The sequence below is a fragment of the Muscardinus avellanarius genome (genome assembly GCF_963383645.1).
Source record: "Muscardinus avellanarius genome assembly, chromosome: 9".
NCBI classification, from domain to species: Eukaryota; Metazoa; Chordata; class Mammalia; order Rodentia; family Gliridae; genus Muscardinus; species Muscardinus avellanarius.
In genome coordinates, this window is record NC_137795.1 from 102375915 (window position 1) to 102401688 (window position 25774).

Sequence of the window (25774 nt, forward strand, 5' to 3'; positions counted from 1 at the left end):
TAGATGTGAGACTTCCAAGAGCCCACAAGATGCACGGGAGAGTAGATGACCATTGCTCATCTCTACATGCTGATACGAAGATTGAGCCATGACCCCTTTGGAATTATTCTATCTACACCATCCCATGGTTAACAGGCATGGAAGCTGGGTACTTGCAGAAGCAAACATCTCCCAGTCTTCCCTCACCCTAGTCACAGGGATTCTCATCAGAAATGGTAGACCTCCTCTCCATCTCCTTCACCCAGGTCCAGTCCGAGATTCAAGTGTCCCAGGGTGTTCCGACGAAGGATCTCCCAGGCCCTGTGACTGCTGCTGCTTTGGGATGTAGTCCTGGACAGGGAGGGAGTTTGCAGGACCAGAGAGGCTCTGGCCAGGGTTCCACTCTCAGCTACCGAAGGTGGTTTCTCAGAGAGTTGCTCTTGTCCATCCTCCTTGTCTGAGCATTTGAAAGCTTCCACATAGCGAAGCACTCGCAAAGGATTCTGGTCTTGGTGGTTCTCAACCCTGCCGAGGGGAAAGGGACTCCACTGAGGTGGGGAGAGATGGCCCGTGAGGGGAAGCAGAGGTGGACATAGGAAAAATGGGATCACAGTTGGGGCAAGAACAGCATCTAGGATGGGGTGAGGGAAAAGGATTACAGTGGACTCCCCTGAGATGGAAGAGGCTGAGGCTGAGCCATCGGCACTTGGAGGGGAGCAGGATGAGTGTGTGGTGCTAATACATGGGAATATGAAAGAGAAAATGGAACCAATTAAGAAGTACCAGTTTTACAGGATCAAGGAGATGCAATTCTGGAAATCCACATGAGGAGAGAGGAGAGCCAGGTGAGAAGAGAAAGGGCGGATTATGAAAGAGAAAGTGAGAATATTGGAAATGGAGGTTAGGTAGAAATAAGACCAGAATGAGTGGGAACCCATGCTCACATCTGGGCATGGTCACACACATAAAACCTTTCACACCATAGTTCAGCATCACGATCAGCCTTCTCTTTAATCCCTGTACTCCAGCTCCATCGCCCTTCCAAGGCAGGATAAGTAGCCTCAGGATGTCTTCTGTTGGCCCCCAGTTCCCGGGATTCACACATCTGCAGGTTACAGGCACACGCTGTCACTCACCGTAAGAACCAGCGGTCCCCCAGGCCATACTCGCACCCACAGATCCCTGAGCGAGGCCACAGGAAGCGGGGCATCTTTCTCTCCAACATCACTGTGGTGGCTACGACCTGGAAGGAGGTGAGAGGCAGAGAAAGAACTCAGAAGGGGCCAGGAGGTTCTGAGAGACACAGAGACCACCAGTATCTTGTGAAATGAGGACCCCAAAGACCAGCAAGAAGAGTTCCCTCTTATCTACCACTAGCCGGCAACAGGATCACACTAACCTGCTCTTCTCATCAGAATAAGAGGGAAGATATTTCATGTTTTGAATGAAATGGTGACTCCTGCATTATTATAATTCAGATTCATGGAAAATGAGTCATTCCAAACTAATCTTATTTCCTTTTCCGTAGGAAAGCCATAAACCAATGATCTTGATTGAAATAAAATGATTCAGTAGATTCTCTATGATCTCAGAGATGAAAGGATGCTGCTGCAGTTCAGGGAACTTGCAGCAAATTAAAAAGTCCATAATTTAGGATGGAAGAGGGTTGACTAATAGTTGTATACTTGGCAGGGAAATGTCCAGAAGTATGTCCCGTGTTCTGTCCTTTGCCCAGCCCTCATTAACTACCTAGGTGAAACACAAAAGACGAGCTTATCAAATACACCTGTGACACAAAACTGGGAGGGATAAGCAAATGTGAGTTGACAAAAGTAAAATGAAGTGATCTCACCAACCCGAATGCAGCTCTCAAACCAATAACCTGAAATTTCAGCAAAACCCAATGTGAGGCCCTACGTTTACATTTAAGATGCTTAGTAGGTAAGTAAGTCATGTGACAAAAAGTCAGGGGATCTAGCTGCTCATTGGCCTAGAGAGGGCTACCTGTGCATTTGCTAAAAGATCTGACTCAATTCTAGGTGCTATTTATCGCCGTTAGTGTTATGTTCAAAGTAAGGAAAGGCATGGCCTCTCTTTGTGATGCATAGCTGCAATCATATCAGAGACCGGTCTGATTTCAAAAGGACCATGATCTATTAGCACATGAACAGAGTGTGCAGCCTGGATGGGCGGAGCCAGGAAGCATTATTGATTGTAGGAGCTAGCAGTCCCGAAGACCGCCATTCTCAGCATCATGTTCAGTTCCCTGTCTTTCTCATTACTCCACACTACTCTCAGTTTCTCCGTTGCACCAAGTTCCTCCCTCCCACCTCAGGACTCCCAATGCTCAGTTCCCTTTTCTGAATAGCTCTTCTTCTTTTCTATTAAAAAGGACATTTATTGTTCTGCTGTCATTCAGCCTCCTTTTGTTTCTGATAATAGAATCCTCCTCTCGTTTAGAGGATCACTCCTACACCACTCAGCCCATTGGTTAGAGGAGATCGGGTTGCAAAACTCCTGGTTTGTTAGTCTCTCCTCCCTAATTGACTGGAGGGGAGGAGACCTCATTTCTGCTACCAGTGCCACCCCCACGATCCAGGCCTTGGTTTCATCTTAAATTAAGAGATGAGTCTATGACCCAAACTGGTTGCAAAGACATGGATCTTAGACATGGATTTTTCTGGATTCAAAGATGCTCTCCAAAAGCCTCTAGTATGGCGCAGCACCAGGAGACTCACAGAATGCCATGTGAGTGAGGTCCTTGATATTGCGCAATGCAGGGTGCTGCTCCTTCCTTTGGGAGCTGAGAGATAGCAAAACGGATAGAGACTGGCTGGCCAGACATCTCTAAAGCGAGTTTAATTCTTTAAATGTTCTACTTAGGAGGATCGTCACATCTTCCTACCCTTGCTTAAAAACAAGTCTGTTTGGCTTTGGTTTCTGGTCCCTGTAGTCAGGAGTCCTCATTGCTATAAACTCTGACCTCTGTCCTTCTCCATCATTTTTCTCAGTTGACTCTTATCCATCATTAGAGTTCATCTTAAGTGTCATTCCCTCAGCAAAGCATCTCCTGACTTTCCAGTTAGTTTCCTTCATTGCACTCTCTTCTGGGCACCTTAGATGTCTCGGTGACACTTTTATTAACGTCAGTTTGTGGCTTTCTCTGAAGCCACTTAATAATGTCTGTTTTTCTGACTACACTGGCAGCCCTATGAGGATACGAGTGATAGCTGTTATGTTTCTGCTTCTGCCATGAGCTCCTAGTCATTCCCCACCATATAAAGGCCCTTGAAGATGTTTGTTTTTTTTTTTTAACATGAGTGAAAACTCTGAGAAGCAAATGAGGCTACATTCAAATATTTGCACACATATGGAAGAATGCATTCTCTATTATATGAGGGGAAAATGAAATGATGAGAAGATAGAGTTCAAATCAATGGAACATGGGCAATTCTAACAAAAGCTTTCAAGATGTGGAAAATTCTCTTCCTTCTAACCCCCATCCAAACATACAAGATAATAAAATCTGAAAGAAGTAAAGAAGATGTCAAATGACTCTCTGTCCAGCAAATGATTGTATTGTGGTAGGTCATCTACTTTCCTGAGGGTAACTTCTACCTCTCTACCTCTAATTTATTTTAATAACCCATGGTGGCACAAAAATCAAGGAGAAATAGGAATTTATAGAATCACAGAAAACAAAGTCCAATTAAAAAAAAAAACTAGACTAAACAAGAACAGAACAATTCAGAAAAGACTCCCGGGTCTATTTTTCACATATTATCCATGGCCCCACTTCTAGCCTCGCCTCTCCATTCTGTTCTGCTTCCATCCCTGACATCTATCCACATAAACCTCAGGTTTATAGGAATCTCCCTGAGATGGCAGTGCCCTTGGGTTGTTCTGAGACTCTTCCTAAGAGTGGTCCACCATACACATATTCCAATTTGATTTCTCTCTCTAGCCTCTGTCCCTTTGCAAGACTTACAATGACACCCTCACCTGGGCCCTCCAGAGCTCATCCCGCTCCTGGGCCACTCGCCAGTGAGTGTCGCCCATCATGGCGATGAACAGGTTGAGCATGAGCAGGGTGGCGATGATGGCAAAGGCAGCATAGGCGACGCTGTACATGACAGGCAGATCAATGCTGTAGTTGGCTGGGCCATCGATGATGGTGAGGAACAGCTCAAAGGTGCTGAACAGCGCTGTGGAATAGTCAGCGAATTCCCCCAGATTGGCTGGGTCTTCTGTCTGGAAAATGATGCAGAACGCTGTCCCGCCCAAGAAGAGGGCATAGAGATAAGGAAATAGAATTATCACAATAAACATGAGCTCGGTCAACATTCATTCTACATCTGATAAATGCATCTACCTATACTTACATTTATACTCAGTTGCACATCCAGATTCAATGACCTATGGAACTGGCCGGACCTAAGATCTTCTATAACTAAATTCACTATCCTAGCTGGGTTTAGTATCACATACCTATCATTTCAGTACTTGGAGGCTGAGACAAGAAGCTGGGAAGTTTGGGGTCAGGCTCAGCAACTAAGTGATACCCTCAGCAACCTTGTTTCAAAATCAGAAATAAATGGAGTGTGGGGGGTGTGACTTGAAGGTAGAATACCCCTGGGCAAAATCCCTAGTACTTAAACCCACTATGTTAAATAATAATAATAGTTATTAAAAAAAAAACTACTAGTGTATTTATATGCGCAAGTCACCTATTTCTTACCTTTTAGAAAGACAAATATTTAAATGATAAGTTGTCAAAAGAATATATCAAATCAACAACTTAAAAAAGGCTAAAAGAGCAACTCCTTTTAAAATTTCATCTTGATGGACTCTGGATAACCACTCATCACTCTCAGATTCCCCAGGTGAACTTGGACCATCATGAAAAGCTATTCATGCTCAGCGTGTAGCCTACTGGATGCTAGCAGGTATCCTGGGACCTTATGGTAACATTAGACCCCGTAAATGGCTTCTCTCTGTATGGGGAACAGAAACATCAACAAGGTGATGTTTCAAGAGTATAAATAGGGTCTACATCAAAGAACTACTTTTTTATGAAAAAATAAAGTATCATGGCCAGAGGTGATCATTTAGAAGATTCTAGGTGCAGGCCATCTGCAGAAAACACCTCTGTTGCCATTGCCCTCTTTCATGATCTATTTTACAATCTGTATTTTATTTTATTTTTTAGGTACTGGGGACAGAACCCCAGGAATCCAGGGACATTATACCTCCGAGCTATACCCCCAGCCCTATTTGTTTTTTAGAAACAGGGTCTCACTGAGTTGCAAAGGGCCTCATTAAGTAGCTGAGGCTGTCTGTGAACTGTGTTCTTCCTGTCTCAGCCTCTCAAATGCTGGGACTATAAGCATGCACCACCACGCCCAGCTTTGCCATCTGTATTTTAATAGGTGCAGATGGGGCAGGGAGAGAGGAGAAAGGGTACAAGAGGGCTCTGGGGAGTGGGGAGCCCATAGTTTTACCCTTTCATACTTTAGATCTTGGTATGTATATATATAATATCTACTGTTTTGCAGGAACCCCTATTGAACAGGGGAGTTTCTAGATATAGCAGTAGAGTTCTCTGTAGCAAGTCATGGTGTTTTAAAATTGGGGGTGTCTTCACAGCTCACCTGGCACTCCCCCTTGCCTAGCTGATGACCAGTTGCAGACTCTGAGGACTAAGAGTTGCTGGTTTTTCACTCTTCAGACCTGGTTTTCCTTTTCCAGCCTCTAAGCACTCGTGTATCCTCATTCATGTTCCCTTCCCCTCCCTCTTCCTCTTTCTCTGCCATTTCCCCTTCCTCTGCTCCTCTTCCCTGACTGCCTGGCCCTCCCCACTGTGCCCTGGCTGCCTGTTCCTTCCAGTTCTCGCTCAGTCTCTCTCCACCAGTCTTCTTTTTCTGTTGCCTCTGTCATGCTTCAGATTCTCCACGCTCTATTTCTGTACCTCTTTGTTCTAATTTTTTCCCTTTTTTCTCAACTTTAAATGACCACCTAGATAGAGAGAAAATGTTCTGTCTTACTGAAGTCTTAATGTTTCTTCCAAGCTATAAACAAAGACGAGTGAAACACAGCTTTTTTCTGTTTGCTCACACAGTTCTCCGAGACCCACGACTGGCCAGTCTTTCCTGTTTAATGTCCCTTTCTTGCCAAAGACCTTTCTCTCCCTTTTAAAGGTCTCGAAGGGTGGTTAGCCAAATATTATTATTTAAATATTGTTGAATATTCAATAATATAATTTGAATATTAATAAAATAATTTTTATCATTTGAATATTATTGGCCCAGAACACCTGGGTCTACCTTCTAGGCCAAACTGCATGGTCCTAATCCTATGGATAAAGAAGTGCTTCTAGGCTCACTTTCCAACATTAAACAACAAAATGAAGTCAAAGAAGCAGAGAGCAAGAATGAGGATGAGCTCTCTGAAGGTCTAGACCTGATGATCTACTGTAAGAAGGAGTGGTGCTCTTACCTGATGCAAATCCCAGGATGACCATTGCCATCAGCCAACAGAAACGCATCAGATCTCCAAAAATCATCTGCAACAAACAGAGAAGAGGAAGAAGAGTAGATGATTCTTTCTCCATTGTCTCTGAACTGCTACTGCTGACAGATCTGGAGGTACCCCCACCCAGTTCCACTACCTTCATGCTGAGTAGCAGTTTCTTTTGTACCTTACCCATCCCTCTGTCTGAGCACATTCTGTGGCTGAGCCCCAGGAAGGCTTTAGAAACCACTGACCTTCTGGATCATGATGGTGAAGGGACCCAGCATCTGGAATCCTCGCGCAAAGTACATGACGCTGCACCAGCCCAGCACCAGGGCCAAGGACAGGGGCACGGCCTCCCCGTTGACATTGGTGAGTCGCATCACCATGGTCACTAGCACAAGGGTGGCATAGGTGATGCTGGGGGCAGAGAGAAGAGTGAGGAGGGGTGGGCTGGGTATATTTTAGCTCCTCTGTAGCACGGTGGTGACTTGGGTGGTATTCACACACTCGGGCTTTGTCTTAACACTAAAACACAGCTCGAGATACATGTCCACAGGAGAGAAGCCTCTGGAGTGGGGGGCCACCCGAGATCTATGTCCCAGAGAGTGATATCAATACCTGAAATCATTCTGGTAAGTAAAGGCAGGGGCTGGAAGGAGGAGTCACTCACATGATGACATGAAACGGCCCCCCGAGGACTGTCTGTCCAAAATAGCGAGAGGCACCGACTCTGAAAATGTCTGGAATCTAAGAGAGGCCAGTAAAACAAAAAGACAGTGTATACTGCAGTGCGGTGTGGAGTCTCAGGTGGACTCTTCAGCCTAGAACCCCCCCACCCCCCCGTACCTCACCTCTAGGAGCAGAATAATCACAGCCCCGATGACAGTCACCAGCTCCCCCACCAGCCGGATATTGTCCTGGTAAGTCACATAGGCCTCCTGTGGGGAGAAATTCAGGAGAAGAAATGTTTTCTGATGGGTGGAGAGTCAGCTCCTTTGGGGCAAGTGGTCTAAAGCTGCCAGGGTTTATCCAAGATGAAGAAAAGCTCCCCTTACCACCACCACATCACCACCACCCTCACTGTAGTAACCATTGGGGCTAACTCTGTGACCAGAACATGAGTCTGTGTGTGTCCAACGTTTATTATAAGTTTCTAGGCTAATGGCAACATTGCTTTCTCTCTATTTACAATGTGTGTGCTAAGCAGCTAAGAACACATTGCAGACACCAAGAAGGCTGAATAAACAAGAAGAAATATTAATAGCTTGAAATGTTTTTAGCTATGGAGGAAGTTCAGCTTTTCCAATTTCAATGTGACTTGTTCTAGATGTCAGAATATACTATAAACCGGTTTCAGAATTCAGGTTCCAGTAGCGGGCCTAAAACCTACTAGCTTCAATGACATGTTGAACCAGACATTGACGATCTCTGAGGGACTTCACTTGTAAAATAGAGACTAAAGCTGAACTCCCAGAGTCATTGTGAAAGTCACATTAGATGAAGTATTTTGATAGAACTTAGAAACCATAATAAGCCAAAGATATAGTCCTTGTTATTTTATTGATTTGGCAATATAGAATAGGGTATAAACCTGGTGAGAGATGCTGTAAGGACTTTAGCTCTCAGGAAGGTTTCCTGCATAGAAGATATAGTTTTGGGATCAAGGTGGTTTGAAGAGCATCCTACATCAGTGCATGTTACCTTAAAGTGAAAGTTTTGTAGCATTTCACAGATATAATGATAGAATCCTACATTAATTATCTTTAACGCATCTGAAGTCATGATCCCAGCTGAAAATAGAAAATAAACCGTGGACTTACTTTCTAGAAAATACATTAATGGGCAGGCAATTCCTACATAAAATTGTGCAGATAATTTCAACACATTGAGACAGCTTTTAGGCTGTTTCAGAGTTTGTTGTTTGTTTTCTTGTTGTGTCCTCAGCCCTAGCAACTATCTTTGAACTCTCTCCTCTCCCAAAATTTAGTTCATGGACTATATATTTTATCTTAATGTTCCCATGGCATTCTCTTTCTTTATTTTAATGCTTCTATACCATCTTTTCCTTTGTCTTAATGTTCCTAGAGCATCTGTCTTTTATTGTAAAACATGCCAACTCCTTTTTAGATTCACAGTAGGAGAATACATAATACATCTATTAACTTTAGAAACAACATTAAATATAGAAAAAAGATAACTGCATCTATGCCATATATGTGTCTGTATAAAATTGTCGGATTCTTTTTAAAACTTTGTATCTCGGTTGTGTGTGTCAGGAAAAATGCCACCAACCATTTTTGGTCTCAGCTAAGAAGAGGAACTGCACAGAGAATGGCCAGGAGAGCTCTGAAGACCAGAGCGCCCCTAGGGGCCAGTGAGGGAATGGCACCAGCTCTGAAAAAACCTGACACCTGAAGTAACCAATGTTGGGGGAAGAATGGGTGGCCAAACTCTTGGGGGTGGGGGGGCTTCCATTCACCAGCTCCTCTTTGCTTGTTCAACAAAAGCCTTTGCATGGGGGCATTTCTCTCCACAAACTCAACAATGATTGAAGCATTCTGAAGCTGCAAGCTTGTGCCTCTCTGCCTGAGACCCCCTGCCCTGAGGCTTGCTGATCCAACTCCCTGTCCTCATGATCCCTCCCCTACCCCTTACGCCAGGCTGTAGAGTGTAGGGTCTCCCCAGAGCCCCTTCCTTGCTGCTTTTCAAGATCAGTACAAAGACTCTTATGTAGATTATTGTTTTGTTTTGTTTTTTTAACGATTCTTTCCAGGGGAAAAATATTATGTGTGTGAAAGTTGCCAAAAATATTAATATTGGGCCTTTAAAACATTTGGCTTTTGTTTTGATTTTAAGGAAAATTCTGGTGGTTGTCTCTTGGTTTCGAATAGCTAATCTTTGTGTAATTAAAAAAAATTAATGTCTTTTATTGTTTGGTTGGTTTTATTTCTCTCTCTTTTTAATTTTTGACAGTACTGGGGATTGAACCCAGAGCACTCTACCACTGAGCTAAATCCCCAGCTTTTGTGTGTGTGTGTGTGTGTGTGTGTGTGTGTGTGTGTGTACATTGGTGATTAAACCTAGGGGCATTCCACTTCTGCACCTATATCCTCACCCCTTTCTTATTTTTTCTTTGGAAACAGGGTCTCACTAAGTTGCTAAGGACCTTGCAAAGTTGCTAAGGCTGTCTTTGAACCCATGATCTTCCTGTCTCAGCCTCTCAAGTACTGGGATTACAGGCATCTACCACCACACTTGGCTCTATCCTTTTATTTTGAGACAGGGTCTTGCTAATTTTCTCATGCCAGCCTCAAACTTGTGATCCCCCTCTCTTTGCCTCCTAAATTGCTAGGATCAAAGGTGTGCACCATTGCACCCCATTTGTATTTTAGAAATGAAAGGGGCACTGAATTTTAATGATTGATTTGCTATCGCTTGTGATGATAAGGATTTCCACCTAGGTACCTGTAGAATTAAATGACTTTTTTCCTTTTAATTTTTAGAATTTTGTTCTTTGGATATTGTATTCAAGATTTTCTGAAAAAAAAATTGAGAGAGTAATCCAGAGCAGTCTAGATTGGTGATTCTTACTAAAGGTTTTAAGGCCAAGACCAAGGTGCCTTTAGAAAAATAAATTTTCAGGTACACTTATTTTTCAAGTCCCAATTCAGTCTCTCAACTCCCTCTGAAGTACTTCACTTTCTGTCAGTTCATAGGACTAATAGCTTGAGGCCAACCCATGAATCTGTAATCTTGTTTATCCTTTACCTTCTCTCCCTTCTTTTTTTTTTTTTTTTTTTTTTTTTGGTGGTACTGGGGTTCCTGGAAGCCCTTCTTCCTCTGGGCTACACTCCCAGACCTATTTTATATTTTTGAAACAGGGTCTCTTACGCCAGCGCGGCTGGCTTCGAACCTGCGCGATCCTCCTGTCTCCGCCTCCCAAGTGCGGGGATTACAAGCGTGCGCCACCATGCCCGGCTTTCTCTCCCTTCTTTCAACGAACTCCCTCCCAAGCTTCTGGACTGATCTTTCTAAAATTAAATATCTTCACGTGGCTTCCCTTTTGAAAGCCTTTTTTAGCTGCTCAATGTCGTCAGAATATAAGTGCAGGGTAGATAGCACTGGGGAGCGTCCTCTGATCCCTTAAAAATATCAGAGACTCACTAGATATTGTCTTGATTGCTAAACAGTGATAGGCACATGCTATTCCAAGAATGCCAAAGTCATCACAGTGATGGAGGACGAGAACAAGTGAAACCTGGCCGTCCCCAGGAATAAGCCGTGGTGGGGAGGAGGAGCAGTTCAAGACATGGTGCCCTTCATCAGATCTCCCATTTGATTTTAAAATCATGTGATGTATTCTTTAAATTAAACATGTTCTTTGTAGGATAAAAGTAAGGAACACTCAGGTTATCAAATGTGATGTACGAAACCCTAGCTGCTCTGACCTCTGCTTCGTGTCCTCATATTCTGTACGAGCTGTTACTGCATGGAGCCATTGAGGTAGTAGGTATTGAGTCAGGCCTTCCAACAGAATACCTTTGCCACCAGGTCTGCCTGAATTACCCTTCCTTGTGCCTCAGGACTCAGGGCAGGCCAATGTTCTTCTGCCCTTCCGTTTCCAGGTCAGGTGTCTCTCCTGGGGGCACCTGGTGCTGTTCTGTATTTACGATCCCCATCCAACACTCTGAGAGTATCTGGGTACCCCCCGTCTCCCTAAGGGCAAGGGCACCTCTCTTCTACTTTTTATCCACAATGCATGATATGGTGGCAGGTACTTGGTAAGAAAGAAAAGAAAGAAGGAGGGAAAAGAGATTGAGGTAGCAGGCTCAAGCTGAGCATTATCTGAGAGTTGCAGAAGAGAGGCAAAGAAAGAATCAAGAAATGGAAATGAGAAAACTTATTTGGGGGCAAAAGGAGAAAAGTTGGACAATTGGGCTTATCTAAGATTTCCAGATTCCTAGTTCAAGGTCATTATTTAGCAGGGCTGGCTAATAATGCACTAAGAAAATATCCACCTACCTCTTTTAAAAATAAGTATCTCCAACAATGTCTGGAATTTTTTTATATCACTACATGGCCTGGAATTTTAGGAGTTGTGAATAATCAAATCCCCTGCTGAGGCTGGCCATTTATACCTCATGGAGAAACTGCCCTAATGAGATTTTTCTAACTTACTGGCTGTCTGAGCTCATTGCCTTGAAAGAAATTCCCTGAGGAGGCAGGCATCGTAGAGCCTGGGGAACAACTGGTTTGAGGGAGCTGGGTGTGCATCATGCAGGGAAGGGAGGGAAAGATAGTTCACCCCTATAGCAAGTGGGGATCATGAGAAGCCATTTTCAATCCCAATCGAGACCTTCTCTTTTCTTCCCCAAATGCCAGACTTACAAAGCAGTGAATTTGCCAGAGAAGGCTCCAGTGGTTCTTGATAAATGTTGCTCTGATTCTCCACATGGGGCCAGGGGTTCTAAACAGGGCTGCTCATCAGAATTTATGACAAGTCTTTGTCATCACGCACATGTGAAGGTCATCCCTGGGTAAGTTGGGGTCAATTTGTTTTTGGTTTTTCTCAAAAAGAAATCTCTAGGCATTTATAATATGTGGCCCAAGGTGAGGAATATCTGGTCCTCTAAAAGACTTAACTTCTCAGGGTTTACTTTATGTCCTAGGCTCTGCATTTTCTCAGGAAGATTAACATGGGGAATTTTCATTCTCTTCAGAACAGTGATTATGTAACAGTGGTGCTCCTTACTTTGCCCTTTGCAAGGTTCAGTCATCTCTCTCTGCCTGGAATTCTAAATTCTAAAGAGACATTATACTTCAACTATTAAAATGTTAACTGTGCAATTTTTGTTTTTTAGATTTATAGAATCCAGAGCATCTGGTGACCTTCAGATTACATCAGAATGTGTAACACTCCTTATTCTTTAATTCTGCGTACCAACTAACGCAAAATGTGTAAACCATTGTGAGATTTGACTTGTAAGAAAGTAATATGTCTATCTAAAGAAATACGGAAACCAGCCCCAATAGTTAAGGCCTATTGCAATGTTTGGACAGAGAAGAAGAAAAAAGGAGGTGTACCATCCAGTATGTGGTCTTTCTGCACACTGTCCCTGGCACCTCATTACCCCTTTCATGTGCCTGAGTTCCCAAAGATAGAGCTTTGAGGATGACAAAACCTCTATCTTCTCAGGATGCTGACCCTTGAATAAAACTCATTTTCTTCCCCCCAACCCTTGTCTCCTGAGGAATGGCTTTTTAGCAGTGAGCAGCCAGACCTGGTCCTAACAACAATTACCCATTCCCACAGAAATGTGACTTACTCTATGTGCCAATAAGAAAACAACTACTAAAAAGTAGTACTGATTACCAAAACTAGAGAAGAGACATCAGCTCAGTAGCTGGGAGTAGGAGATAGAATATATCTGATCTGCCCATAGTTCTAGGGCCCTCCCATTTTAACAGGGAAAGATTAGCTGGGCTACATAAAGGCTAGTTCAAAGCCTGGAGACAGGAATTTATCATAGATGCCTAAGAAAGAAGCCTGGAATCTAGCACATCACTGTTAAGAGAGAAGTGGCTCATGTTGCAATGTGGAGGTGTACGTCCTAAGGTAGAGCCTATGTATACTTCAAACCCAGCATAGTCTTTGCTAGCTGAATGTCTTTGCCAAAGTGCTGAATCTCTCTTGACCTTACAGCCACCATTGTTGAAGTGATGATCATTTTATTTTCTAATAGAATATCTATGAGGATGAAATGACACAATGCTTTGCCATCTAAAATGTGGTCTACCAAATCACCACATAAGCCTCACCAGGCAGCTTGCTGGAAACGCAATGTCTCAGGTCCCACCCCAAACTTGCTAACAGAATGTGCAGTTTATCAAGATCTCCAAAGTGCTGATAAATGCACGTGAAGTACACACAGTACAAACTCGGCAGAAGCTATTTTTACCTACGGGGCTCCTCGGTTCTCCTCAATCCTTTCCCTTCCTTTAATGTCTGGCCCTTATTTCACAGGCAATTGGTTAGGATTCCTGAACAAAGCTGTACAGCATGGAAGATCACTTGGGTCCTCAAATAGCAATGGTGCTTGAGTTGTCCAGAGTTCTTGAGGAATAGTGATGTGTAGACAAATTCTTCTATCAGAGGTAGAGAATATTTTAAATGGATCCCATGTCATGTCTGGTGCTGTAAACTACATCTTAATCTTCTTTCTCACTCTCTGGATCTAATCCATCACCCAGAAGTGATGATTCCACCTTTGATAAATCTCCCGATGCTGGTTCCCTCCCCCAATCTCCCCATCACATTTGTCAGTCTCCCACTGTCTCATGCTTGCTGGACTGTAATAGTTGCCCGACTGGTCTCTCCACATTCTCTCTAATACTCTCAAATCAGTTCTCTGCCATGAAAGTAGAGTTGATTAAAAAAAAAAAAATAGGTCAAGTTTAAGATCTGTGTAAGATCTTCAATAGGGCCAGCAATGCTCTGCATGGTTTGGGATGGATCTGCCTGGACAACTTCATCTGGAGGCACCTAACCCAGTTCCCTGTGTTCTAGTTAATCTCCCTTTAGTTACTAGACCTTGAGAAGGGTCTCTCTGTCTCAGGGACTTTGAATCTGCGTTCCCTCTGCTTAATGTCCTCCTTTCACCTACAACCCACTCAGATCTCAGCTCAGAGACCAGACTTCCCTAGAAGCCGCCTCTGCCTCCCAGAGGGACCAGTCTCCTGTCACAGTACTCTGCCCTGTTCCTTGCCATGGGGAAAAATAATGCTAATCAACTTGTAATGAAATAACTACTCATATCCTCATTTAATTAATGTAAATCAGTCTCTGAACCATTAGACCTGAACACTACTGTCTCTGTGCTTCACTCAGATCATGGTGGCTGCGTTTCTAACACCTAGGACAGTGTTTAGTATTAATTATCTGTTTAATGAATGGATCGGTGAAATGCTTCTAAGAAAGAAAAGGGTAAAGAAGGGCTTGAGGAATTCATTTCTCAGAGATGAAGATGAGACATGAAGTTTGGAGATAAATATGCTCCTGCTGAATGGCCAGAGTAGTAGACTAGTCTAGCAGAAGACTAGAAAACTGGACGTGAAGAAATCTCAAACACAGAAGGTGGTAGTTCTCAATCCTGGCTGAACATAAGAGCTCTACAAAGACTTTCTTAAAAATTCAAAGGCCAAGTCAGTTGCAGTGGCTCACACCTGTAATCCCAGTACTTGGGAGGCTGAGACAGGAGGATCAAAGGTTTGAGGCCAGCCTCAGCAACTTAGATCCTGTTTCAAAACAAAAATAAACAAATAAAAAAGGGCCAGGGTGTATCTTGAAGGTATAATTCCCCTATGTTCAGTTTCCAACACCAAAAACAAAAACAAAAGCAAAAGCAAGCAAATAAACAAAAAATCCAAGGCCAAGGCCTCAGCTTCAAACATTCCAATGTACTAGGCTTAGGTTATAGCATAGGAGCTGATTTTTTTTTAACAGTGTCTCAGGTTTCTAATAAGCAGTCTTAGTTAAAAACCACAGATCTCTCAGGTGGTAGGATCTGCTCAAGATCTAACAGCTATTTAAGTTCAGAGTCAGAACTAAAATCTAAACCATCTGACTCTCAGACTTTAATTTCTACCTACCTGAGAACCTATAAGAGGTAGTACTATAGTGCCTGTTGCTCTGCCTAAGCCAGGTAGACATTGAATGAAAGAGGTAATTAACTCCTACTCATAGAATTATTGGAAAACCTCAGGAAAGCATGACTTTCATGGCTGAGCAATAAGGCATCTCAGGGTCATTCAAATATCCCCAATTTTTTATTGAGTTGAACTAGCTCCATCCTTATGTGATTTGACCTTTCTATAGTATGTGTACCTTGTGAATAGAGGAGTCTTTTTCCCTTAATTTTGAATATCCTGACATGGTGCCGCTAGGCTGTTCTCACAAAATCTCAGAAGATAAATAGAAGGAATGTATAGGATCAGGGAGCCCAGTGATTTACTCAGATCCTAAAAGATCCACAGAGGAAATCCTAGACTGACTGAGAGCCAAGTGCTGTCAGACTTATTAATATAATCAGCTATTAAAGTATTTATTTATCTAAGCAAAAGCTCTGCAAGCTAATTAATTAGGTGACAACTGAATTTATCAAAACAACACATTTTGTATTTTTATGATTTTAAGACTTCCAAGTAACAGAAACACAGAAAAAAATAATTTCTTATCTTTTGGTAAATTTGGTGCATTGTGAAAGCACAGTCTTTAAAATCTTGGTGACAGGTTTGGGAGCCTGTGAGCTAATCAAAATTGACATACTAGCAAGTAAGAGCAACAAAAATGTTCCATCAATTCAGGGCCAAGACTCAAGGGCTAACATCAAAGAATAGGTGCTGTTCGTTGATGTTCTTTTCTAGCTAACCCCTTTACAGCTATATCTTTATTCTCCCCTTTCCTCGATCGAGATAGAATATTTAATGGTCAAGAGTCTTCTCTTTGGGCAAAGTGACTTTGACCTTAGGAAAAATAAATAAATAAAATGGCAAAAATGCTAAAGAGGAAGAAAGAAAAAATAAAAGAGAAAAAAGAAAGATGGGTGGGGGTACTTAGCTAGAATTAAATTTTTTCTAGTCCTGAGGCAAAGGTAGAAGTGTGTGTGTGTGTGTGTGTGTGTGTGTGTGTGTGTGTGTGATACTTGAGATTGAACCCAGGGGCATTGCTACATTGCTAAGGCTGTCGTTGAACCTCTGATCCTCCTGTCTCAGTCTCCCAAGTACTGGGATTATAGGTGCACACCACCACGCCCAACTTGGTAGGAATGTTTCAAATAGCACTTAGACTATCTGGGTTGTCAGACCATGTTTATACACAGTTAGTCCTGCCCAGAAGAGCAAATGACACACAGAGATTAGTAGATTTAATTGCTTAGCACCACCCACCTGACCTCTTAGGCCAGAACACTATCTATGTTGAAAATACATAAAATCTCCAAGTAAGTTTGAGAAAAAAGAAGGTTGAAAAAGAGCACGTTTGAAGAATGTCCAGCCACCCTCAGTTTGTTCATGTTCTTACATTTTCTCCACTTCTAGTAAATCCCCATCTTACCTGACTACCTCCTAAATGTCTTTCTGGTCTTTATATGGTTCCCTCATCATGGTCAGCCTTCATGCTCAGACTGAGCATCATGAGGCAGAAACTCCCCCTGTGCACCCCAAGCCTGCCTCTAACACACTCACACTGTTTCCCAGACAGCAAACCCTACTGTGTGGGGACATGGACTCTTGATACAGGAGAAAACTGAATCTATCTATCTATCATCTTGCTCTTTTTCTTTGTCTTTTTTTTCCTGGAAAAGCATAACTTTTATGCATGAACAATGAATCATTTTAGAGTCAATATATTCTTAGTACTGCATAGAGAGAAAACTAATCCCATCTTTGTGTGTTAGCTTTATATAGTTTGAGCTACCTCATCTAAATACAAAATTATAGAAATGAGAGAGAGATGAAGTGTCCCTACCTAGGCTGGAGTTCTTTTTCCTGTTCTTTTTCTGTGTATACCACAGTCTTTGGTATAGCTCAACTTTCTGACCCAAACTACTCATATTACTTTCTTTGGTATAATCCAATTTTCTGACTCAAACTACCCCTTTTCCTAGTACATGCTGAGCTACTCCTATCCTGATCTATTGTGCATAGAGTACAAATCTCCGGTAACCCAGTTCTTACTTGCCATGCAAAATTCTTCTTTTGCTGTTTCTTTTATCCCCATATGTATTCAACCTCTTTTGGCTATTTTTAGCTCACCAGGACAAAATTTTAATAATCCATGAATCACCAAAATTTTAATCATCCATGTAGCTATACTGGTTGAATATATGTGCTCAAAGTACTCATTCTGTTGCACATAAAGGAGAATTTGATCCCCTCCCCCCATGGGAGACTTTTATGTCTACTGCATACTTCTAACAGTCTACCTTACCACTCCAGGTCTCTGAAGGACACCAGAGAATGGAAGAACCCTGGCCTAAGTAGGTTTACTGAAATTTGCCACATCCTGCTACATCCCAAACATCCTTCCACAAGGTCCCCAATAAAAAGTCAGGCAACTGACCCATTATTTCCAATGAACTTATATTGACACTACACAAAAGAGAATCGTAAAAGGACCCAGAGATAGACTCAGAGTACAGAGGCTTCTCTTGAACATCCCCATTATGAAGAGCAGGTACTTTATATAAATTACCAGAGATTTTACAAATGTACAAGGTTCCTGATATCAAGAACTCCTTCAACATTTTTGTGAAAAAAAATCCACAGTTCTCTGGAAAATTGCTCTTTTTTTCATCACACTTCATCTCTGACCCCCTGATCCCATGCTTAATTCCTACCCTGGCAATTAGGAGCCTGCAACTTTTGGAACCTGTAGGTCATGTATTTCTTGGATAGCCTCAGTGTGGTCTCCAGCACCATCAGCCCAGGCTACTCTTCCTTCTCTTTAATCCCTTCCAAGAAGAATCACCTGTAGCAGTTTCTGTTGGAGGATGGTGTTATCACGAGCATTTGTACGGTTCCCAACACGAAGCTTGAGGGGGCGGTAGACACAACACATGGTGAAGCAGATCATGTAGAGGATGTACAAGGCACCCAGGATGCAGAAGTACGGCCGCCCATATTTCTTCCACTTGAAGCTCACCAACTCCTTCACTGGCGTCTGTTCTAGAATTTGGCGAGCCTGCCATAGAAGGAGAGTATAGCTTGGAGTGACCAGCATGGCAGGAGTGTTGAGCTTCCCACTGGGTCCCAGAGAAGCAAAGTAGTAATTGTCATCACTATTATTCAATTAGTCATTTCCTTGACAAAAAACGTATTCCATTTTTGCTATATGCTAATCTTTGTACTAGTACCACAGATAAAGTTTGATGGAAACAAACTCAAGGCACCTTAGGACGACTACAGTTCTAGGAGATAAGAAGTAGTTGGTCAAGGGAAGAGAGTTAGGAAAGATCATTCCATGAAGTAGCAGCAGTCTCCAGGCAAAGGAGAATATGAGAAGTCATTCTTCATTTGCAGATGAGGTGTGGTTGGGACTATGAAAGAATCTTTTGGGACTGATGAACAGAAGTAATAATAGGGAAAAGTAAATAAAAGCCAGGTCATAGTTAACCAAGAATGCCAATGTCAAAAGTCCAAATTTATTTTATTTTTTTCTGACTGTAATGGAAAGCAATTGGGAAGTCCAAGCAAGGAAACAATCCAGTTTGCTCTAGAAGTACTGTTAGACTGGAGAAAAGCAGTATAGCAGGCGTTAGAATATGGAAAGAATATAAGCCAGCTGGGATGGTGATCTGATATAAGTAGAGAAATGTTGATGGATGGGACGGGTACTTGTGAAATTTTGAAAAGCAGATTGAAGGCAAAGCTGAAAGGTTTGATTAACCATTAGCAGAAAAAATAATTGTCCACTGAGGCTCAAGGGAAGGAGAGAGACAATGGACAGTTTCCAGAGATGCTTGGCAGTTCAAGGAAGGAAGTTGAAGAGGACCCAGCCAGGGAGACTACTTTTTGCTATAACTTAGAAGTCTGATTGTTCTGATGGAACTAAGGGTACAGGTACCAAGGAGTCTAAAAGAAAAAAGGCTAGATGGGAAGGGTTAGAAAAGGGGAAAATAGCTGACACAGATTATATATATATGTGTGTGTGTGTGTGTGTGTGTGTGTGTGTGTGTATCACATGAGAATACTGAGAACTAACTAACTGATATCAAAGACCAAGAAAGCGTGGTGGCAAAATCTGTACAGAGGGAGTGGAATGAGGTTTTAATTCCTACAAAAACTTGCTCAAGATTTATCTTCTCCCAGGGTTGTTTTCTGATGAGGATCACACAAACTGGCTACTCAGCTTGTTTTCTGTTTGTTAATATTCTTTTTTTCTCATATCATTCAGCCCAGTACTGTTAGAAATATGTATTGTCTGGAAAGCTCTTTTTACTACTCTTGACAGTGACTCTAAACTTTGTGTGTGTGTGTGTTTTACTGGGAATTGAACCCAGGGGGATTCTACCTCAAGCTATTCTGCCAGCCCCTATTTATTTTTTAAACAGAGTCTCACCAGGTTGATGAGAGTCTCACTACTTGCTGAGACTGTCCTGCAATCCCCCTGTCTCAGCCTCCCAACTACTGGAATTACAGTCATGCACCACCATACTCTGCTCCAACCTCTTTTTGAAGATCCAGTGGGAGAGTGTCTTTGCTGACAACTTCTCTGGTCCATTCAAATCGGATTGACCTCATCTCCATTTTGCTGTTCCTGTGCATGCTTCACATCCCTCTAATGGTACAAGCTGTACTCTATTAATTATTTAGAACAGGGACCAGAAATTGAGGAAGTTGACTGAAAGTTATCTATTTCTGCATATTTAGTTCCGTGCACAGGGTCTGGGACACAGCAGGTTCTCAATACATGGAGGAGAAAACAAAAGAAAGAAAGGGAGGGAGAGAACAAGGGAGAGAAGGAACTCCTGTTTGGAGAATTCCTCATCAGAAGTTACCATGGGGAAAGTAAAAAGGGACCAGAGCTAAATAGATGGAGAATGGCATCAGGAGATGAGTGTTGACTGTTTTTTTCCCCACAAGTCCTGAAAGATCATGCTCAGCTCCACCTTTTGGAAGGTTAGAAAGTGTCTGGGGCTCAAGATTTCGGCAAATGGAGAGGTGCTGTGTGGACACTAGGGCTCTCACACAATGGTCCCCAACCTTCTCTGATGTTCATACCTCCCGCTTCTTGGAGGACACCACGAGTTCTAGAAAGGACAGCTCCTCTCCCCAGGAATCGATCTCCGTGAGGTCATAGAGGGTGGATATCAGGGGCCCGTATGTCCACTGGATGTGCTTCCTCTTCTGCATCAGGTGCTGGAACATCTGAGAGAGCGTGGGGGCGAATCAGAAGCCAGCCTGGGAGATGCAGGTCTGGGAGGACGGTGCCTGTGGGTCAGGCCAGCTGCTCACTTCTTGGACCAACAGATAGTGGGGAATCAGTCACCTTCTGTTTACATTGACTGTTAGACCGTCGTCTTTGTTTCCCACAAACCTGTAAAGCTCTGAAAGAGGAAAACAGGTGATGGGAGCAAGACTTGGGGTTACCATGGTGCATATGCTAAGGTGAGAAAGCTTCAAATTCTCCTGATGGGAGAACCCAAGGCTGAATATTATAGTTATGGGGTAGGAGGTAAGGGACACTCTCATTTTGGGGTCGTTTGAAAGGGGTCATTAGCAAGATGATGTAGACCCGGGAGCCCTCACCACAGTGTTCCCCTCCACTCCAGCCAGTTTGAAGGGGGTGAGGCCCTGATGGTTGGGCACGAGCTCCAGAGGCTGCAGGTGGTCCCCTCCATCATAGGACAGCAGCAGGTTGTACATCTGGCAGGCAAAGGTTTTGTTGGGCTGCAGGATGAGGATATGCAGCACTGTGTTTCCTGGGGAGGACATGCAAGTCAGGTGGCCACAGGACTAATGTCCCTGAGGGTCCCAGCCACACCCTGGGGTCAGCCTGTCCCAGCTCCTCCCTCCTGTCCCCTACTGCATCCCAGGGCCTGGTCCTGGTCTCAGCTCTCACCCAGGGAGTCCTGGGCCCGGATGTCAGCTCCATGCTCAATGAGCAGCCGCACAAGCTCCTCGTTGCCCACACAGGCAGCAAAGGACAAAGGGTGCTCCCCTGAGAACACAGGAGACATGGCAGGTGAGGGCAGGTCCAGGCTGAGAGGGCAGCATCTCCCGGAGGGCTGCCTCCTCCTCCCACATCTCAGCTCAGGGCTGGGGATACTTGTCCAGCAGAACCAGAGGAAAGGACAGTGAAGGGGGTCATGGGAACTGGCTTTGGCCTAAGTCCTAAAGGGCTGTCCCCAGCTCCCTAGTGACCCTCTTGGTTCCTCCCGGCTCTGCACCTCCCCTTCCCCAGCATGGCCGGGCCCTCACCATAGTAGATGAGGTTGTGGTGGCTGTGTTGGAAGGCGGTGCCTGTAGCTCTGGCAGAGACGCTGGCCCCACGCGCGAGCAGGGCACGCACCAGGTTCATGTTCTGGTTCATGACAGCGATGTGCAGTGCAGTCTGACCTGGTCCAGAGACAGCTGTCAGTCACTCTTCTGTCTCTTCCTCTTTTGTTGCAGGGACACAGCATGCCCAAGAACTCCTTGCAGGAGTTCTCTGACAAGTCCTCATCTAGCCCTTGACCTGGGCTCCCCAGAGTAGAGTAGCTAGGAACTGAGAACAACTAGTTTCCAGGCTGCCCAGGTCTTTGTCCCTACCCCTTGGCTATTGGGCACAGGTAAGGGAGGGGATTACTACAAACATAATTTCTCTAATGTTGCTAGGAGAGAAAGAGGTAAAGATATGTCCTCAAGTGTTATGAGAGGGTCAAGGGCATGGTGCCTCAGGCCTATAATACCAGAGCTTGGAAGGATCACAGGTTTGAGGCTATCCTCAGCAACTTAAACTCAGCAATTTAGCGAGACCCTGTTTCAAAATAAAAAATAAAAAGGGCTGGGAGTAGGCTCAGGGGCAGAATACCCCTGAGTTCAATCCCTAGTACACACCAAAAAAAAAAATTACCCATGGATAATATAGGACTCTTGAATTTCTCCCAGCTCATGAGACTCCTTCTTTCAGACCCTTCATTTTTCCCCCAAGCCCACCCTTCATAACCTTGGTTTTAAGAAACAGTGGAAGGCCATCCTTTACTCGTTACCACCTCCTCACCTACAAATGGCTCGCACACAATGGGCTCCCGGATCAGGTTTGGGGCAGCCTCCATCAACACCATGGCGGCCTCCAGGTTGTCATAGAGGGCTGCCACATGCAGCGCCGTCTCCCCTAGGGCTCCTGGAGAGGAATAAGACAGCAATGCCAAACACTTCCCATAGTCCCTCTAGGAAGGAATGCTGGATCCAGACACACCTCCAAGCCCCCCTTTCAAAATCCCTCTGAGCCCTGAGCCAGCATGTCCTTCTGCCCCGCCAATCTCCCATTCAACTCTGATCTCACCTCTTTGTCGAAAGTCACAGTTTTGATCCAGCAGAATTCTCTTAAGTGTACACAGGTCATTTTCCTTGGCTGCCTGAAGCAGTGGAGAGTCCCAAATCCTGGACAAACAGGAAAAAAACTGTCACAGAGAGAGGCCATGTGCAGAGTGGACCGGAGGCATTCTCTAGGACAGACACAGCTATACTGTGTGCAGTAACGGGTGAGCTTTGTCACTCTGGCTGTTCTGCGGGACTGGAGGGACTGAGGGGAGACTTGGACAGGACTGTTCTCCACGCTTCCCTGGCTTCTCACGTGATTCCTGACAGGGAATCCCTTCTGTGCATGGCAGGCCTTGTGGCCCTTGCAGGGGTGAGGGAGTTAATGAAAAGGCTCAGTTCCTGCAGGAGGAGAGCCTGAGGTCTGTAATCAATGGTCATGGTGTCCATGAAAAGAGGTTCTTGGGCCTGGCCAGCTTCGTCTAAGCTGAGCAAATGTCTCTGATAACTGGAGCTTGTGGAGCAGGAGGTATTTCTATTGGGTTGTCCAGGCTCCCGGGCCTACTAAGCCTGTTTTCTGTAGCCAAGAGGGGGGAATTTGGAAACCAGAACAGCGGAGGCGGACTGGACCAGCTGTTAGACCTTAGGAAATCTGTGGGAATCGTGAGCTTCTGAAGTTCTGACTACTCCTTTGGGCTGTTTAGATACTCATCTCTGCTGCGGGGGGAGTTAGTGAGTTTGAGGTGGACTCTGGGATGCATATTCCTCTTGTACTTTCCCCTTCGATGCGAGACTGTAAACACATTGTTTATGACTGAGAAGTGGTGAGCACCGAGTGGCTCTGCACAGGAAGGGACCCCTGTGGGTTCATCTTTGCTCTTGCGTCTGCCTCTGTCTGTCTAGATCTGAACGGAACAGAAGATAAAGCTGGAGCTTGTCCTGCTAGACAAGGTAGTGTTGACTCCAAGGGCAAACAGAACCTGACAGGTGGAGGGTTATGAGAACACAAGAGACAGACAAACCGCTGAATGGTTCTTCCAAATCCTCTCTTCCAATGGCTCTTAGAGCCAGGAGGAAGAAGTTTCCTGGTTAAGGAGGGAGATTTTCATTCCAGGTTATGCATACACTTGCAGAGTGAGGGGTCAGCCCCTGCCTTTTATACCCAGGCCCTCGGTCCTGACCTACACAGAGTGGCTGGGGCTGGATTTCAAGATTGACTCTGTACGAAGGAACATCTGCCTCTCTCTTGGCCTTACCACTGCTCTGCTCAGAGACAGAAGACCACCTTAGTCCCTCAATAATGCAGGGGGTGGGGGGAAGGTCAAAGCTTCCATTGCAGAGCCTGGCGGGAGCTTGGTGCTTGAGCGGAGCACCTTACCAACAGGAGGGCTCAGCACAAACTGCAAATGCAGGAGCCCTTTTTCCTAAGTATTAATAATTTTAAGACAGGGACAGCAGAGAACTGAACCAAGTACAAGTAAGTCTCTTGGGACCCATGGCAGGGATGACGTGAAGGGGTGGCTGCATCAGACATGGCTGTCTGCTCGCCCCATCCCCAGATCTTAAGTGGGAGGCAAGCCCCCTGACACTTCGAGGCTGAGGCTGACCTGCAGGATGGGTCCTTGCCCCCTTCCCAGGCTGCTCTTGCCGGGTCTAGACCTCAGAGCTAAGCCATGGACTGTTCTCCACTAGATGGCCAGCCCACTCCAGGTAAGGCCCCAGGAGCAGCACAGCCCCACGCCTACCCCATGTCCTCAGTGCCACACACAGTACATTCAATAGCAGGCAGAAGCTAACACAGGGCTCCTCAACAGCATCCTGTTTGCCCTCCTCAGCTGATCACCTCCAGGCACTACATCAAACAATCTCTCCTCCTTTCTCCAGGATCCAACTGTCACTCAGACTGATGGCAACACCTCACTCTTCTACCAAGTCCTCTAAACAAACAAAGGCACTTCAAAACCTGTGGGCTCGGATGCCTTCCCCGGAAACCTACTTCTGCCTGCCCTTCTCTCCCCTGTGCCTAGCTTTTTCTCTCTGGTCTCTCTTGGTCCCCTTCCATGAGGCAGGCAGATTTCAGTCTGGACTGACATTCTGCCTCTGCCTTTACAGCTACATTCAAGGTCTCCCTGCAGGGGCCAACGCCACACCCCCTGCTACCAGCAAGAAAGGCCAGCTGGGATGTTGTAACGGGTGGGCTGGAAAGGAAGAGCATACCCAAGAGACAGGCACTGAATTCTAGGGTGCTCCATCAGGGAAGCAGCCCCAAGAGTCAGAGCTAGTGCATTACGGGCACCCTGGAAACCTACCTCTTTTGCTGCCGCATGTAGATCTGGTCCAGGTGTTGGTTCCAGTCTTGCTCTCCAACCAGCCATGAAGTGAGAAGCTTCTGGAGTTGGATCCAAGGCCCTTTTGCCCCCATGTCCTCTGGCAGGCACTGGCAGAGCATGAGCAAAAGGAACAGCTGGGGAGTGGGCAGGGGTCTCGTGTTGAGTGTGTTTGCAGTGTGCAGTGTGTGGTTGTGGATGTGAGTATGTGTATGTGTTCCAGAGGGACTGGCCATCCTGCCCTGGGAGAGGTACTTTCCCTAGAGGGGGAGGAGTTCTTTCAAGAGCTGAGCCTGGGGGCACAGAGCCACCTGGGAGCTGGGAGGGGGAAAGGGAGGGAATTTTTCAGCTCCTGGCAGTGTGTGGCTGAGACCAAAAGAGGCTGAGGAACTTGGAGAGGGAGCAAGGATAGACCCTGGAAGGCGGGTCCCCCTACCAAGCCGTGCAGGATACAGGGGAGTAGGAAGTAAACACTCCCATCTCAGCAATGTGACAGATCCTGACTAAAATCCTGCCTCTTACTACCTACAAAATGAGCCTCAATCTTACATCCAAAGTAGAGGTAACAAACTCTAACATGGGAGTATATGTATAGCATATGTCACAAGAGCTCACCCGCTGTTGATTTTCTTCCCAGAGATGGGCTCTAAAGCCCCCAGGGATGGCTTTGCTGAAACCCACCCATTTGGCCTTAGTCTTATGGGTTCTCAGCTCCGGAGCCCCCCATGGAACCCACTCAAAGGAGGTGGTGCACATCTGTAAGCTTAGTACTCAGGAGGCTGAGAACAGACAATCACAGGTTCGAGGCTGGCCTCATCAACTTAGCAAAATACTCAGCATTCTGTTGAAACCCTATTTCCACAGAAAAAGGGCCGGAAGTGTCACTAAGAGGTAGAATACCCCTGGGTTTGATCCTTGGTACTGAAAGCAAAAAT

The 25774-nt window shown here is 44.9% G+C and overlaps 1 protein-coding gene across 1 annotated transcript; it reads right to left on the reverse strand.

Annotated features, from left to right (window-relative positions):
• Positions 1-206: 206 nt before the first annotated feature.
• Positions 207-24934, reverse strand: TRPV5 (transient receptor potential cation channel subfamily V member 5; the record flags this gene model as incomplete). Its single annotated transcript, XM_080701962.1, has 15 exons — positions 207-504; positions 1116-1222; positions 3982-4250; positions 6475-6541; positions 6744-6909; positions 7163-7239; positions 7344-7430; positions 18020-18232; positions 20272-20418; positions 20800-20972; positions 21113-21211; positions 21472-21609; positions 22253-22375; positions 22538-22635; positions 24822-24934. 15 exons carry the CDS (start codon positions 24932-24934, stop codon positions 207-209), a joined length of 2175 nt encoding a protein of 724 aa, XP_080558088.1.
• Positions 24935-25774: the final 840 nt, after the last annotated feature.